A 16,582-nucleotide genomic window follows, 5' to 3' on the forward strand; every position below is an offset into this window, starting at 1 on the left:
CAGCACCCACCTTGGCGCAGCAGCAGATCATCCCTCAAGAGGCAGATGTAATAAACACAGCCAGGCTGGGCATAGTGGGGCCGAGGGATCATGGGAACCTCCTGCAGGGAAAAAGAAAGGGAGTTGTGAGATTTATAACACAGGAAATAGTTGGTTATAGTTTTTTTTTTTTTATTATAAGGTGTTGTATAACTTTCTGACCCAATAGGCTGATGTTAACAGAGTTTATTTTGCTTTTTTGATTTATCACTTTTATTTCTTTTCATTGTAATGTGGATATTTTTGTCTACATGTATGTAATATGTAAGACATTACATAAGTTTTTATTATAACATCTAAATGTTAAGCTTATTTTATACAATTACATTATTACTATACTACAAAATGTTTTATCATCTTATTTAATAGATATTATAAATATATTTAATACAGTATATGATATATATCATATATATTATATATATTATAGGTATTATGTATTTGTTTTTATATATATGTGTATATGGAAGTATTACAGATATATATTTTCTTACTTAAAGAATATTCTTACTTATTACTATACAAGCCTAAGTTTATGATTTTTCTATTCAATGTTTGTGTACTTTGCTTTTATTTAGGCTTCTTCAAAGGCTACAAATCAAACCCACTTGAGTCTGTGAATATTTCTATCTTTCCAATTCCCACACCACCCTGTGGAAATACACAGAGAAAAACTGAGAAAAAAGCAGAGAAAAACTGACCCCTCATGGAACTGAACCTAAATCAAGGAAGCTTCACCAATTCCAAAAGATACAAATTCAAAACACAAATACAAACTAAACCCCTAAGGAGCTGCTGGAGATTTATAAGAGTGATAGGAAGAGTTTTGTTTTACCCTGTTCACAGCTCGAGGTTCACACTGCTCACACAGGTAGTGTTCAACATCTGAGTTCACACCCATGCAGTCACAGTGCTGCCACACCTGGAAAAACAGGTACAGCTCAGTCACAAAGTCCTGGCACAGATTATAGCTGCAAACTGCATTTTCTTAACAAATATTAAGGAAAGCAAGAAAATAATCTTCACAGAGGAGATTTTCTATGAACTATTTTACACCACATCAGCAGACTGACAGGCTATCCATGCAACAGAAGTGTCTTTGCCTTCCAGACTGATTTATTAATGCAATAAAAAAATCTCACAGCAATCCAGAACTGCTCAGGTCTCTGAACACCCAAAACCCAGCAATCAACCCAACACCCACCATGCATTTTTCACACTGGATCATGAGCCCCTCATCCTTGTAGAGGCCGCAGATGCAGCGGATGACGTCCTCGTCCTTCTCGTGCCCGTTGTCCTTGTCACACACCGAGGTCTCGCTGCTGTCGGCCTCGCTCGCCGTCTCCCCCACGATCTCGTCGATCTGGGCCGAGGCCTCGTGCCGCGCATTGTAGTAGGCCTTGCGCAGGCGGCACACGTCCCGCCCCGTCGGGGACTTCCTGCCGTAGTATTTCTGAAAATATCACACAAAAAACCCAAAAAGTGCTTTATTTCCAAGTCCTGTCCTGCTTAGTTCCTGTCTGTGTACACCTGGGCGGCCTGGTGGCCTCTCCATCTCCCTCATGACTCTGGCCAGCACTGTAGTAGGACTTGCGCAGGCGGCACACGTCCCGCCCCGTCGGGGACTTCCTGCCATAGTATTTCTGAAAAAAAATCACAAAAAATCCCAAAAGAAGCTTTATTTCCAAGTCCTGTCCTGTTTAGCTCCTGTCTGTACACCTGGGAGGCCTTGTGGCCTCTCCATCTCCCTCATGATTCTGGCCAGCATTGCAATAGGCCTTGCACAGCCTGCCCCACCAGGGACTTCCTGCCATAGTATTTCTGAAAAAATCACAAAAAAACCCAAAAGAAGTTTTATTTTCAAGTCCTGTCCTGTTCAGCTCCTCTCCATGCACACTTGGGAAGCTGGTGCCTCTCCATCTCCCTCATGACTCTGGCCAGTGTTGCAGTAGGCCTACCGCAACCCACACTGTTGGGGACTTCCTGCCATAGTGTTTCTGCAAAAATTACCAAAAAAAAACCCCAAAAAGTGATTTATTTCCTATTTAGCTCCTGTCTGTGCACACCTGGGAGGGGTTCTCCCTACAGATGCAGCCCCAAACCTGGGGCAGCCTCTCCATCTCCTTCCTGACTCTACTCTCATAAGTGGTAGTAGGCCTTGTGCAGGCGGCACACGTCCCGCCCCGTCGGGGACTTCCTGCCGTAGTATTTCTGAAAAAATCACAAAAAAACCCAAAAAGTGCTTTATTTCCAAGTCCTGTCCTGTTTAGTTCCTGTCTGTGTACACCTGGGCGGCCTGGTGGCCTCTCCATCTCCCTCATGACTCTGGCCAGCACTGTAGTAGGACTTGCGCAGGCGGCACACGTCCCGCCCCGTCGGGGACTTCCTGCCATAGTATTTCTGAAAAAATCCCAAAAAATGCCAAAAGAAGCTTTATTTCCAAGTCCTGTCCTGTTTAGCTCCTGTCTGTACACCTGGGAGGCCTGGTGGCCTCTCCATCTCCCTCATGACTCTGGCCAGTGTTGCAATAGGCCTTGCACAGCCTGCCCCACCGGGGACTTCCTGCCATAGTATTTCTGAAAAAATCACAAAAAAACCCAAAAGAAGCTTTATTTTCAAGTCCTGTCCTGTTCAGCTCCTCTCCATGCACACCTGGGAGGCTGGTGCCTCTCCATCTCCCTCATGACTTTGGCCAGTGTTGCAGTAGGCCTAGCGCAGCCCACACTGTTAGGGACTTTCTGCCATAGTGTTTCTGCAAAAATTACCAAAAAAAAACCCCAAAAAGTGATTTATTTCCTATTTAGCTCCTGCCTGTGCACACCTGGGAGGGGTTCTCCCTACAGATGCAGCCCCAAACCTGGGGCAGCCTCTCCATCTCCCTCCTGACTCTACTCTCATAAGTAGTAGTAGGCCTTGTGCTGGCGGCACACGTCCCGCCCCGTTGGGGACTTCCTGCCATAGTATTTCTACAAAAATCAGAAAAAAACCCAAAAAGTGCTTTATTTCCAAGTCCTGTCCTGTTTAGTTCCTGTCTGTGTACACCTGGGAGGCCTGGTGGCCTCTCCATCTCCCTCCTGATCCTGGCCAGTGTTGCAGTAGGCCTTGAGCAGCTGGTGCATGTCCTGCCCCATCAGGGACTTCCTGCCATAGTATTTCTATAAAAACCAACAAAAAAAACCCCTCAAAAACGCTTTATTTCCTCTTTAGCACCTGGGAGGGGTTTTCCTTATAGCTGCAGCCCCAAAGCTGGGGTGGCCTCTCCATCTCCCTCATGATTCTGGCCATTGTTGTAGTAGGCCTTGCACAGCTGGTGAATGTCAGCCCCATCAGGGACTTCCTGCCATAGTATTTCTCCAAAACCTTACCAAAAAGTGCTTTATTTCCTATTTAGCTGCAGGGAGGTGTTCTCCCTACAGCTGCAGCCCCAAAGCTGGGGTGAGGTCTCCATCTCCCTCTTGACTGGCCAGCAGGTGCATGGATGTGACACAGGCAGGGGAGGAACTGAGAGCAGCCCTGGGAGGAGGATTTGGGGTGATGGGTGACCAAAAACTCAACATGCCCTGGCCCTGTGTGTTCCCAGCCCAGAAACCACCACTGTCCTGGGCTGCATCCAAGGAATATGGGCAGCAGATCAAGGAAAGGGATTTTTCCTCTCTGCTCTGCTCTCTTGAGACTCCACCTGAGGTGCTGTGTCCAGTTCCAGGACCCACAATGTAAGAAGGACACGGAAATGCTGGAGCAAGTCCAGAGATGGCCAGAAAGTTGCTGAGGGGACTGAAGCCAGGCTAGGACAACTGGGAATGTTCAGCCTGGAGAAGAGAAGGTTGTGTGGAGACCTCAGAGCCCCTTGCAGGGTCTGAAGGGGCTCCAGGGAAGCTGGAGAAGGACTGTTCATCAGGAACTGGAGTGACAGGACAAGGGGGAATGGGTTCAAACTGGAAAAAGGAAAATTTAGGTTGGATATATGTGATATATTCCCTGTGAGGGTGGGCAGGCCCTGGCACAGGTGCCCAGAGAAGCTGTGGCTGCCCCTGGATCCCTGGAAGGGTTCCAGGCCAGGTTGGACAGAGCTTGGAGCCGCCTGGGATAGTGGAAGTTGTCCCTGCACATGGCAGAGGTGGGATGGGATGAGCTTTAAGGTCCCTTCCAGCTCAAATCATTCCATCATTCTGTGATTCCATGACACCTCACACTGAAAAACACGGTATCCCTTCCAAAAGAAAGAGAAATTTCTTTAAATCAGTTATTAATTCTCTGTGACCTAAGGCACTCAAGGGCTCATGATCTGCTACTGAGCCCTCATCAGGAATGGATCAGCCCAAGTTCTCTTCCTCCAGAATAAAATTTCTTCTTTTATTCCTGTAAGAGCATTAAAGGAGGGCACATTCCTGCTGCCAGTGCAGCAGCTTTCAGGCCAGACAGAGCCTTACCTCTGCATTCCTGAAGACCTTCAGCATGTCCCCATCAAAAGCTTCCACAGTTTTGTAGTAACCAGTCAGGATCTGCTTCTCAATCGTGGCAAGGTCCAAGGGGTCAGAGATCTTTTCATAATAGTCTGCATTTCTACAACAGGAATGTTGGCACAATGTCAGGCTGAGCAGCAATTCCCACTGTGCAAATCCATCAGAGAAAGCAGCTCTGGGAAGGCAGCACTTACTTTTTCTTTGGGGGCAGGTTCAGGAGAGGAGCTGCCAGCGCCTGCCTGGAGGAGTCTGCAACAGGAACAGAGCTTGGTGACATCACTGGAGTGAAACTTCCAAAGAAAAGCAACTAACAACATTCAATCTGGGTTAAAAAAAAGGCTTTTCTCTTAACTGAGCCACGGGGAATTGAAATGCTTCTGCATTTCTACATGTTGGCGCCTGTAACTGCAGTACAGCTAGCACAAGGATGATGGTTTCTGATTTCTTCTGAAATTTTGAAAAATCAGTTTCAAAGGACAGCAACATCTGCAGATTTGGGTGGTAAAGCAGGGGACTGAGGCTAAACCAAAGTGATTATTGGTAAGGGAAGAAATTTTAAAGAATAGGAGTTATTTAACACCCCATATTTTTCTAGCATTCCCTATTCCCAGAGCTTGAAAACATACCCACGGAGATATTTTTAAAGAGAATCACCTTCACCTTTGTAGGCTATGATGCTGTCACATATCTCCTTGAAGATCTGGGCCAGGCGGGCGGCTCGAGCCACCTCGAGGTTCTCCTCAGCCGCCGCCAAGCGCCGCGTCCGCACCGAGCGCGACGTCTGCAGCGCCGAGAACTGGGTCATGAACACGTCTGGGAGAGAGCACAGGGTCACTCCACATCACAGAGACACCTCAGAGTACTGGCTTTGTGTAAATGTTAAACTGGATTTTATATGTGTGGTGTTAAAGTAACCTTGTGGTAAAGAAACGGTTTTTAATTCTGTTGTTAATTAAACTTAGACATAGAAGTGAAATATAGCTGATATAACTGAAACAGCTGATATGTGTTACAGATACATTTTATAATATTGGCTTTTTGTAAATATTAAACTGGATTCTGTACATGTGGTGTTAAAGGAACTTTGTTGTACATACATGGTTTTTATTTCTTTTTCATTTTTATTTATTTTTAAGCTTAGACATAGTAGTGAAATATACTTGATATAATGAAATAGCACTGATATGTGTTATAGATGTACATTATAATATTGGCTTTTTGTAAATATTAAACTGGATTCTGTATGTGTGGTGTTAAAGGAACTTTGTTGTAAATATATGGTTTTTATTTCTTTTTTATTTTTATTTATTTTTAAGCTTAGACATAGTAGTGAAATATACTTGATATAATGAAACAGCACTGATATGTGTTATAGATGTACATTATAATATTGGCTTTTTGCAAATCTTAAAATGGATTCTATATGTGTGGTGTTAAAGCAACTTTGTTATACAGTTTTTATTTCTGTTGTTTATTAAGCTTAGCTATAATACTGAAATAGCTGATATGTGTTATAGAGGCACATTATAATACTGGGAGATGCTCCGCCCAGGGGGAGGAGCCAAGCATTCCTACCTGGATCCAATCTGAGGTTTGGAACATTCCTACTTGGATCCAATCTGAGCTTTGGGACACTCCAGCAGCCTTTGCCCCCTGCATTCCCAGAGGGAGCCCAGGCCCATCTCCAGCAGCCCTGGAGCTGCAGAGGAAAACTCCCCCCTTGTGCAGGATCCCTGCTGCAGCAGAACCACAGCTGGCCAGGGCATGTTCTGACTCTGGCAGCGTTGGTTTTTTCCCTTTTTCTTTTTTTTTTTTTTTTTGTACTATTACATTTGTATTTTTATTTTTCCTAGTAAAGAACTGTAATTCCTGCTCCCATATCTTTGCCTGAGAGACCCTTAATTCCAAAACTGCAGCAATTCAGAGGGAGCGGATTTACATTTTCCATTTCATGGGAGGCTCCTGCCTTCCTTAGCAAACCAAGACAAATATACACCAAGGTCGCAAGTTACTCATTCCAAGAATGGATTTACACAGAGTTTAACTCTTTGTGTGCCGGGGTGGCTGAGTGGCCTCACCAGATTTGATGTTGCCGTCGTCGCGGCACATCCCGTTCCAGCGCGTGTACAGCGACGAGCTGTGCATGCTGTCACTGTGCTTCACCTCCTCCTGCTTCTGCCTGATCTTCTCCCAGTTCCGGACCAAGAACACGTGGTGCTTCAGCACAAAATTCCTGCAGGGATTAGGGAGCTATTCAAGAAGCTCTTTTCACTGGAAAATTCATTTTTTAATGTAGGGAAAAGCTGGATATTCAGAGGTGTAACCTGTGTCTGCTCAGTGAAGAGGAATTCCAGCCTGGCTGGTCAAGGAGAACTAAAAGATGCTTTTTACTGGAAAATTCATTTTTTAATGTAGGGAAAAGCTGGACATTCAGAGCAGCTCAGTGAAGAGGAATTCCAGCCTGGCTGGTCAAGGAGAACTAAAAGCTGCATCCTCAGCAATTTCAGGAACACATCAGTATTCGCACAGCACTCCATTTCTGAGGCAAATCCCCCTGAAATCAGCCCTTACCTCTCCCTGTTAGACATGGGCTTCATCTGCAGCTGAGGTGTCAGCCTCGTTGGGGCGTTCACACTTTCACTGGGTTCCTCAGGGATGTGGCCCCTCTGGAAAAGAGATTGTTCTGATAGACAGGAAAAACTGTGCCAAGAACTCAGCACAGCAGCCAAAGCAGAGACAGAACCTGCAGCGTTACTCTGTTGTATTTCTGTTCAAAGTCTGGGTTTCTGTTTCAAGTTTAAAATTTACAAATACCCCAGTCTTTGGTCTGGTGGCACAAACTGATTTTCCCATCAACCTCACCCACCCAAACTCTGTCTTTGCTACTTACTCTCTTCTTTAGTTTGTGCTTTGACTTCCTCTTCTCTTTCGACCTGCCAGGTCTTCTGTGGGTGCTCACAGGCTGGTTGCTTTTGCTTGAGAGTCCATTCATGCGTTGGCTTTTACCCCCAATTATTCCTCTGCATTTGTCAAAGCCACATTTGCAGAGTTGCTTTGAGGAGAAAGAAAAAAATCCAATAAACCCTCTCTCAATATTAAAATGAACATTTTCTGCTTAACACAACACAATAGGTTTTATTGTTTTTACACTTTTACAGAACTGTTAGGCCTCAGTGAGATTTTTCAAGGTCTCACAGTGGGGTTTTTACCTGTTTTTCAACATTAAATGAGTGGAAGTTGTAGTCATAGGTGAGCTCAGTCCCAGCAGGCATGTCCTTCAGCGCATAGAGCCCGATCCGATACACACCATTCACAGACCTGAGGGGAAAATCCAATCAAACACCCCAAAAATTCAACATAAAATCATCTTCTGTGCACGGAGTGGCAGTGCCAGAGACAGGCAGCAACACCTCTGCTGTGCCCTGGCTTATGCTTGTGCAGTTCTTTTATTTATCTCTTACAATAAACTTTGAAAGCTAAAAAGTGAACCCCACATTTAACAAGAGTAGTAATGCCAGGGTCTCCCCACCCTCATAGGGAACAATTCCTTTCCAATATTCCATCTAAGCTGGCAGCGGGAAGACACTGCCCCTTGTCCTGTCACTCCAGGCCCTTGTAAATGATCTCTCTCCATCTTTCCTGCAGCTCCTTCAGGTACTAGAAGGACACAATTAGGTCACTTGGAGCTCTTCTTCTCCAGGCTGAACAATCCCAATTCTCTCAGCCTTTCCTCACAGCAGAGCTGCTCCTTCTCTCTAATTAATTGGGTGCCTCCTCCAGAGCCACTCCAGCAGCTCTGCATCCTTGCTGTGCTGGGACCCCAGACCGGAGGCAGCTCTGCAGGAGGGGTCTCACCTGAGCAGGGCAGAATCTCCTCTGTCTTTGCAACTATTTTGAGTTGGATTTTCAAATGTAAAACTTTGCTATTGCTTAAATCTAGAATTATCTGAGAACCACGAGCTACTTTGATGTTCAGTGACTCCTGTTCTTCTGTCCTTCCCCGGCAAATCACTCACTACAAATCCCTCAGCAGTATTTCCTCCTAAGTGCTGGTATGACACAGGCTGCAATCCCACAATTTCCTTTCTTCCTGCTTCAAAAAATATTTGAATTGTCAAAACAAAGGGTTTATATACAGATAGATGATTTTAGAGCACTACCCAGGCTTCAACCTTTGCAGCAGATTAAGAGTGTGAAAACCAGCAATACTGGGAGGGAAACAGCCCAGTGTAACCAGTAATGCTGGAAGGGAAACATCCCAGTGTGACAGCCAGCAAGTGCTGGATCTGCCAGCAAACCTGAATCCTGTCTCCAAAGCACCCAGCACTTACCAACACTACCCAACTTCTCCTGAGCAACGTGAGCACCTGTAAGGATCATTTCCAGCTTTGACTCCCTATTGATGCAGGGCGACTTCAGTGTAGGGAATAATGTGCTCTGATTCCATTGATAGGAGGCTGAACAAATGCTTTATTAAGCTATACTATATTACACTAATACAATATAGTATTAAAGAGAAAGATACTATACTGAAGAGATATTATACTGAAGAGATATTATACTAAAGAGATAATACACTACAGAGATACTATACTGAAGAGATACTATACTAAAGAGATATTATACTAAAGAGATACTACACTACAGAGATACTATACTAAAGAGATATTATACTAAAGAGATATTATACTAAAGAGATACTACACTAAAGAGATATTATACTAAAGAGATACTATACTAAAGAGATACCATACTAAAAAGATACTAAAGAAAAACCCATCTGAGACAGTCACAACACAGCTTTGGCCCAACTGGCCAATCAATCCAAACAACCATCACCAGTGTCTAATTAAATCACTTTCAGTAAACAATCTCCATAATATATTCCACATTTGCCAAACAACAAGAGCAGCAAGTAGAGATAAGAATTGTTTTCTTTTCTTCTCTAAATTTCTCACTGCCTTCCCCAGGAAAAATCCCAGAAGAGAGAATTATGTGTCTCTCTGTTCAGAGAATGTGAATACCACAACTCCCCTCCCTATTTTTAGATCTGACTCCCTCAGCTGAAGTGGTTCTCCCTCTCTCAGGGTACACAGGCCTTGCAGGGAGCAGAATAATCCCTTTGCTCACCATTTCTGCATCTCACAGTTGGGGTTGCAGCTGTGGTTGATGAAGCGCGCCTCGTTGCCCATGCGGTAGCTGTCGATGACCATGCCGCTGTCCAGGTTCAGGCAGTAATGGTCACTGTGGTTGTGGTACTGCTCAATCATCCTGTTCCTGTGGGGGACACACAGGGGGAACCTTGTCATTCTGCTTGTGCCCACACAGCACACAGGAAGTGGCACAGCGAGAGCACAGTGAGAGCACATTTCACATTTCAGACAGGGTTTTTGTCCTAGGTTGGAAATGGGTGTGTGTTTTCTATTCCTATCTGTGGAGCAGTTATTTTCTGTTCACTGGGCAGTTCTCTTTATCTCTTCCACAATCAATCCTCCCTCCAGGAGATATCTATCTGCTAATGAGCCACTGGGAAATCTATCTGCTAATGCACTGGGAAAAACCTGGTTAACCAAAACCCGCAGAATTCTAAGCCTTCCTTTTCCCCCTCATCTTTCTTTTTGTTCCTGCCTCAGGATATCCCAACCACTCTAATCAACACATGGATGACCTAGAGTAGAATTTATAATTCCTACTAAATGCCATAAAATATGTACCAATGTTACAAGCTACTCATCCCAAGGATCTCTACCCCGGATTTACACAGAGTTTATCTCTCCATATCCCATTCATGATCCTTCCACGCCAAGCACCAAATAAACATTCCTACCTGAACTCCTGCTCACTGACAACCTCTCCCAGGTACTCGATGATGAACTGTCCTGCCTTGAGGGGCTCCTTGGTGCGGATGCCCCAGCCCTTCTCCTCAGCCCGGAACCTCTCCAGGCACTGCACCCACTCGTGCCTCTGGATGCGCTGGTTGCAGCACTGCTCCCCACAGGGACACGTGTTGGGGGAGCACTCTGCAAAGATCATCCTGCAACACACAGCACACGGTCAAGGCAGGGGACGGGACTTTGGGATCTGTCATGCAAATAAAGCAAAATCATAAATGGAAAGATAAGAATAAGATCATAAAGATAATTAAAAATTGTATTATATATTATTATATTACTATACTGTAAATATATATGAAATGTATATTACATTATATTAAATGTATATTATATTAAATGTATATTAAATGTATATTAAATGTATATTAAATGTATATTAAATGTATATTAAATGTATATTAAATGTATATTATATTATATTATATTATATTATATTATATTATATTATATTATATTATACTGCATTATATTGCATTATATTACATTATATTATTTACATTACATCATATTACATTATATCATATTACATTATATTAAATGTATATATTAAATGTATATTCTACTATATTAAATTAAATGTATATTCTTTTAAATTTATATTATATTAAATGTATATTATATCAAATTTATATTCTATTCCATTCTATTCCATTCTATTGCATTATATTAATTATATTATATTACATTACATTATATCATTACATTATATTAAATGTATATATTGTATTTAATGTATATTATATTATATTAAATGTATATTATATTAAATTTATATTCTATTCTATTCTATTACATTCTATTCTATTGCATTATATTACATAATATTATATTACATTACATTATATCATTACATTATATTAAATGTATATATTATATTTAATGTATATTATATCAAATGTATATTAAATTTATATTCTATTCCATTCTATTCTATTCTATTGCATTATATTCTATTGCATTATATTCTATTGCATATAACAACAATTATAATAAGAAAAATCATCATAATAAAATTACTATAATAAAATAATTATATTTATATTATAAATATAATAACGTAATATATATTATTAGATATAAACTAAAATAATAGATAAAATCATAAATCAATATATGAAATCAAGATATAAATACAGAAATCATTTCATAAATAAGAAATGAAATAATTTGAATATATAAAATATATACACCAGCCCAGGTGTCCAAATTCCAACTGGGAATTTCCCTCTAAACTGTATTTAGAAATAATCCATTTCTAACCTGTTCAGACAATCCTCCACACAGCCCTTCCCACTGTCATCCTCTGGTTTCTTACAATTGCAGGTGGTGGCCTCGTAGCCAGAGAGAGGTTTGACATCCACATAGACATCTGGAGGGGAAAAAAATAAATAAAAAAAGAAAAAAACAAACCTAAATAGGGAAAAGAATTCTTTTCAGGTGAAAAAACAGACCTGTTTATCTACAGTATTTTCATTCCAATCAGTAAAGTTTAAAAAAAAGCAGGTGGAAGAGTCTTTGGTAGGACAAAGAGCAGGACAGAAAGGAGGGTATCACATGAAAATTCCACAGTTATCACATTTTAGTAATAAGATTTTACTTACTGGAACGGATTTTTTTATAAAGTGGGACATCTGGCTTTTTATACAACTAAAAGGAAGAGAAAGACAATTTTAATACATTGCATAAGTGCATCTGTTATTCAAAAGGATCAGGGAAATTATGTTCTGTACATAGGCAACTGTTCTGTAATCATTACTAGAAATCTGTGTTCTCTTCCCTAGGCTCAGACTGCATTAACAAATAGGTCACAAAAAGGACCTGAATAAGCAGAATTTGGGCTTGCTGAGGCAGTGGAGCAGTTTGTTCACCACGTTATTTATTCTGTGTGCCCAGAGCAATGTGGCAAACAGCTGTCCTGAGGACAGGCTCCTCTGAACAGGGCTTAGAAGAAGAGCCCTGTTTATTTATTTATATTTATTTATAAATAAATTATTTGTTATATTATTATTACCTAATTATTTATACCTCTACTTTGGAGAAACCATCTTTGGTGCAATCACCACGTGCCAATGCTTTAAAAAGTGAAAACAAAAAATCAAGGTGCTGATTTATCAAAGTGACTCTGTGATCTTAAGGGGTTTTTGCAATCTAAAGGATTCTGGGATTCTCTAAGAACTGTGAGTACAGGGGGAGCCATGAGAAATGCAGATTTATCTTCTCTGCAGATGGAGATGATGGGAAGGGAAAGGAAAATTTACATCACAACTCATAATTTCAGATATATTCCAGCCTGTCAAACTAGCTTTGAGGAATAATTTCCAATTATTCTCTGTTTCACACACATTTCCTGCACTATGAGCCTTCCCTCAGTGACCCTTGTGGCCCACAGGGACAACCCAGACATCTCCACACCCCTGTACAGAGAAATTCCTCTGCAAGGGCCTCCAATATTCCAGGGAGAGCTGGAAAACGTCAAGGAAACAGATTCCATGTGTTTATTACTTATAAAATACAGAAGAGATGAGACAGGCAATTGTTAATATATGACAAGAAAGTGCCCTAGGCTGAAATGCTCCTGAGTTGAGGATCAGATTCCAGGGGTGTTGGATTTGTCTGAGAGCACTTTCCCACCACAGAGCTGAGGGAAGATTCTCCCTTAAATCCTGTGGTAAATCACTTGGTGGAAACATCCCAGGCAATAAAAAAAAAAAAAAAATCCTATTTTTAATCCTGCACATATTTAAAGCTCTTTAAAAAAGAATGAGACTGTTAAATAGTTTCTCTCCTTCCCTCAGTATGAAAATTTCAGCTTGCAAGTGAAAAATAAATTCCACTCTGCTGGGATTGATCCAAGAAAAATAAGGCCTGAAATTTCTCAGTGCTGCTGGCAGTACATCCCAATTCTCCCGAGGCGTGTCTGAAACCAGCTCCCCACACACAGCAGCACTGCCAAAATAAAAGTCTGCAGCCAAATTAATGACTTTTGTCAGAGCACCAACTCCCAGGGTTGCTATTTTGCAGGAGCTGGAATAATGGGGATTTTCACCGTGAAACACAAATGCAAATCCCTTCTCCCCTCACGCAGCTGGGATGTGTGAACAGAATCTCTCTGAGTGCTGCTGTTTCCTTCTGATCCCAATCCTGGCAAGCCCTGAGTGCTGCTGTTTCCTTCTGATCCCACTCTTGGCAAGCCCAGCGAGCTCTTATCTCCTACCTGGTTGTGTTTCCACTGCCAGAGGATGTCGTAAGGCAGCTGGAAGTCGATTCTCTTTTGTCTGAGGTACTTCCCTGAAAGCACAGAAAGGTTTGTGAGGGGCACAGCACACGTCCTGAGGGAAGGGGAGCTGCTGCCAGGCACCTGGCAGGGCTGCAGGCACAAAGGAGAGGGGGAGAAGGCTCAGAGAATGTTCTGGATGTCAGGGCAGGCACAGGGAACCCCCTCAGGACACAGAATGGGGAGCTGGTCAGGAGGGGCCTCCACGGGCAGGGAGGGATGGAAGGAGCTGGGTCAGATCCTGCCATGGGCAATCCTGGACAGCACTGACCACACCTCACAGAACTGACCACACCTCACAGAACTGACCACAGCCCTGGACAGCACTGACCACAGCCCTGGACAGCACTGACCACACCTCACAGAACTGACCACAACCCTGGACAGCACTGACCATACCTGAAACAACTGACCACAACCCTGGACAGCACTGACCACAGCCCTGGACAGCACTGACCACAGCCCTGGACAGCACTGACCACAGCCCTGGACAGCACTGACCATACCTGAAACAACTGACCACAACCCTGGACAGCACTGACCACACCTCACAGAACTGACCACAGCCCTGGACAGCACTGACCACAACCCTGGACAGCACTGATCTCAACACCTCACAGAACTGACCACACCTGAAACAACTGACCACAGCACTGACCACAATCCTCTGAGGGTACCACAGCAAACATCTGACAGAACTGACCACAACCCTGGACAGCACTGACCACACCTGAAACAACTGACCACAGCACTGAGCACTGTACTGACCACACCTGCAACAACTGAACACAGCACTGACCACAACACCTGACAGAACTGACCACAGCACCTGAAACAAGTGACCACAGCACTGACCACAGCACCTGACAGAACTGCCCACAACCCTGTGAGAGTACCACAGCCAACCCCAGACAGAACTGACCACAGCACTGACCACAGGACTGACCACAGCACCTGACAGGACTGACCACACCTGAAACAATTGGCCACAGCACTGACCTCATCACTGACCACACCTGAAACAACTGGCCACAGCACTGACCTCAGCACTGACCACACCTGAAACAACTGACCACAGCACTGACCACAGTATCTGACAGGACTGACCACTCTTGAAGCAACTGACCACAACCACAGCACTGACCACAACCCTGTGAGGGTAAGACAGCCAAGCCCAGACAGAACTGACCACAACCCTGGACAGCACTGACCACACCTGAAACAAGTGACCACAGCACTGACCACAGCACCTGTCAGAACTGACCAGAGCATCTGACAGGACTGACCACAGTCCCGTGAAAGTACCACAGCCAACCCTGGACAGAAATGACCACAACACCAGACAGGATTGACCACAGCACCTGAAACAACTGACCCCAACACTTATCAGGACTGATCAGAACTGACCACAGAACCTGACAGGACTGACCCCAACACTTATCAGGACTGATCAGAACTGACTACAGAACCTGACAGGACTGACCCCAACACTTATCAGGACTGACCACAACACCTGACAGAACTGACCAGAGCACCTGACAGGACTGACCACCAAGCTGACATTTCTCCTGAGTTTTCCTGTGCACAACCCAACACTTCAACACCCAGGACAAGCCCTGCACCGCCCATGCAGGCTGGTAAATCACAATATTGTACTCAAAGAAATCAAATCAGCTTTGAAAAGAGTCTCCCAGCCTGTTCCCGTGACCTTTACCAGAAGAGATTTAAGAATGAATTCAGACTTGGCAAATGCGTTCCCAGATTTTTTGGCAAGGCTTCAAGGGGATCTGTATTTTCAGCAATAACTGGAACTCGTTTTAGACAGGAGTTCCTGCTTTCACTGCAGATTTTGGCTCCATCCTTTCATTCCCTGTCACCCCTAAAGGACACAGACCCATTACATCATTCACACCAGTCCCCAGGGCTGACACTGCTTAGCTCCAGCCAAGATTCAACATTCTCTGATCATTTTGCTGCAATCCTGTGTCACAAAACCACAGGGAGCAGAGTGCTTAGGATGAGGTGTCAGGCCCAAGCTGATCGTTTTTCCCCCCAGCTTTTTAAACTGTTAACAAATGCCTTTATATTCCTCCAGCAATGCTCTGGGGGTTCATATAAATTCACATGCATACCCTCACCACTGGAAAATACAAATGGTAATGTTTTCCTTACAATTTACCCCTAAATTACTTTCCATTTTCAATGCCTTATTCATCCCTAGCAGGTTCCAGGAAAGAGCTAAATCTGCTGGGAATTTGTTTTCACTTCCATGACCTCAGCAGCCCAAACAAAAGGCTCTTTCAGGTGCCCTGGCACCGTGCCCTCAGCACAGGGCAGGTCCCCCCAGCCCTCCCCAGTGCAGAACCCCAGCCCTGGTCACTGCTCTGGGGTTCAACCATCCCCAGGAACCCCTGGAGCTGCAACAATGTGGGTTGGGAACCTGCTGAACCTGGTTTTACATGAACCCACTCAAAAAGGAGCTGAGCAAGGGCACATCTTGAAGGATTTCAATTGTCACCTTCAGCTCTGAAACCTGTTCTGTGGCTCTTGATTCACACAGATCTGCCCAACTGCTCTGCCTTGATGTGCAGGGAGCCAAAAGAGTTCAGGTACAGGAGACAAAGCAGTGAGAGCTGGTGTCTGATGGGACAAAAATCCCTGAATTCCACAAACCTGCTGGGCCCCCAGCCCTCCCTGAGTGTCCCCAGTGCAGAACCCCAGCCCTGGTCACTGCTCTGGGGTTCAACCATCCCCAGGAACCCCTGGAGATGCAACAATGTGGGTTGGGAACCTGCTGAACCTGGTTTTACATGAACCCACTCAAAAAGGAGATGAACAAGAGCACATCTTGAAGGATTTCAGCTGTCACCTTCAGCTCTGAAACCTGTTCTGTGGCTCCTGATTCACACAGA

The 16,582-nt window shown here is 43.8% G+C and overlaps 1 protein-coding gene across 2 annotated transcripts in view; it reads right to left on the reverse strand.

The window, feature by feature from the left end:
- Positions 1 to 16,582, reverse strand: part of ASH1L (ASH1 like histone lysine methyltransferase) — a 64,611-nt gene that overhangs the window by 12,584 nt on the left and 35,445 nt on the right. The window contains exons 8-22 of one of the 2 annotated variants that reach the window (XM_058042725.1): positions 13,611 to 13,684; positions 11,998 to 12,043; positions 11,657 to 11,765; positions 10,330 to 10,536; positions 9,633 to 9,779; positions 7,712 to 7,820; positions 7,393 to 7,554; positions 7,074 to 7,168; positions 6,581 to 6,735; positions 5,163 to 5,315; positions 4,697 to 4,751; positions 4,470 to 4,602; positions 1,244 to 1,492; positions 875 to 961; positions 11 to 101 (exon numbers count right to left, since the gene is read on the reverse strand). In XM_058042725.1, coding sequence (XP_057898708.1) covers positions 11 to 101; positions 875 to 961; positions 1,244 to 1,492; positions 4,470 to 4,602; positions 4,697 to 4,751; positions 5,163 to 5,315; positions 6,581 to 6,735; positions 7,074 to 7,168; positions 7,393 to 7,554; positions 7,712 to 7,820; positions 9,633 to 9,779; positions 10,330 to 10,536; positions 11,657 to 11,765; positions 11,998 to 12,043; positions 13,611 to 13,684 — 1,872 coding nt within the window. Of the gene's footprint in view, positions 1 to 10; positions 102 to 874; positions 962 to 1,243; positions 1,493 to 4,469; positions 4,603 to 4,696; positions 4,752 to 5,156; positions 5,316 to 6,580; positions 6,736 to 7,073; positions 7,169 to 7,392; positions 7,555 to 7,711; positions 7,821 to 9,632; positions 9,780 to 10,329; positions 10,537 to 11,656; positions 11,766 to 11,997; positions 12,044 to 13,610; positions 13,685 to 16,582 lie in introns of both variants that reach the window. The other variant, XM_058042724.1, reaches the window with a different exon arrangement.

The sequence above is a fragment of the Melospiza georgiana genome, chromosome 33, assembly GCF_028018845.1.
Source record: "Melospiza georgiana isolate bMelGeo1 chromosome 33, bMelGeo1.pri, whole genome shotgun sequence".
Lineage (NCBI taxonomy): Eukaryota > Metazoa > Chordata > Aves > Passeriformes > Passerellidae > Melospiza > Melospiza georgiana.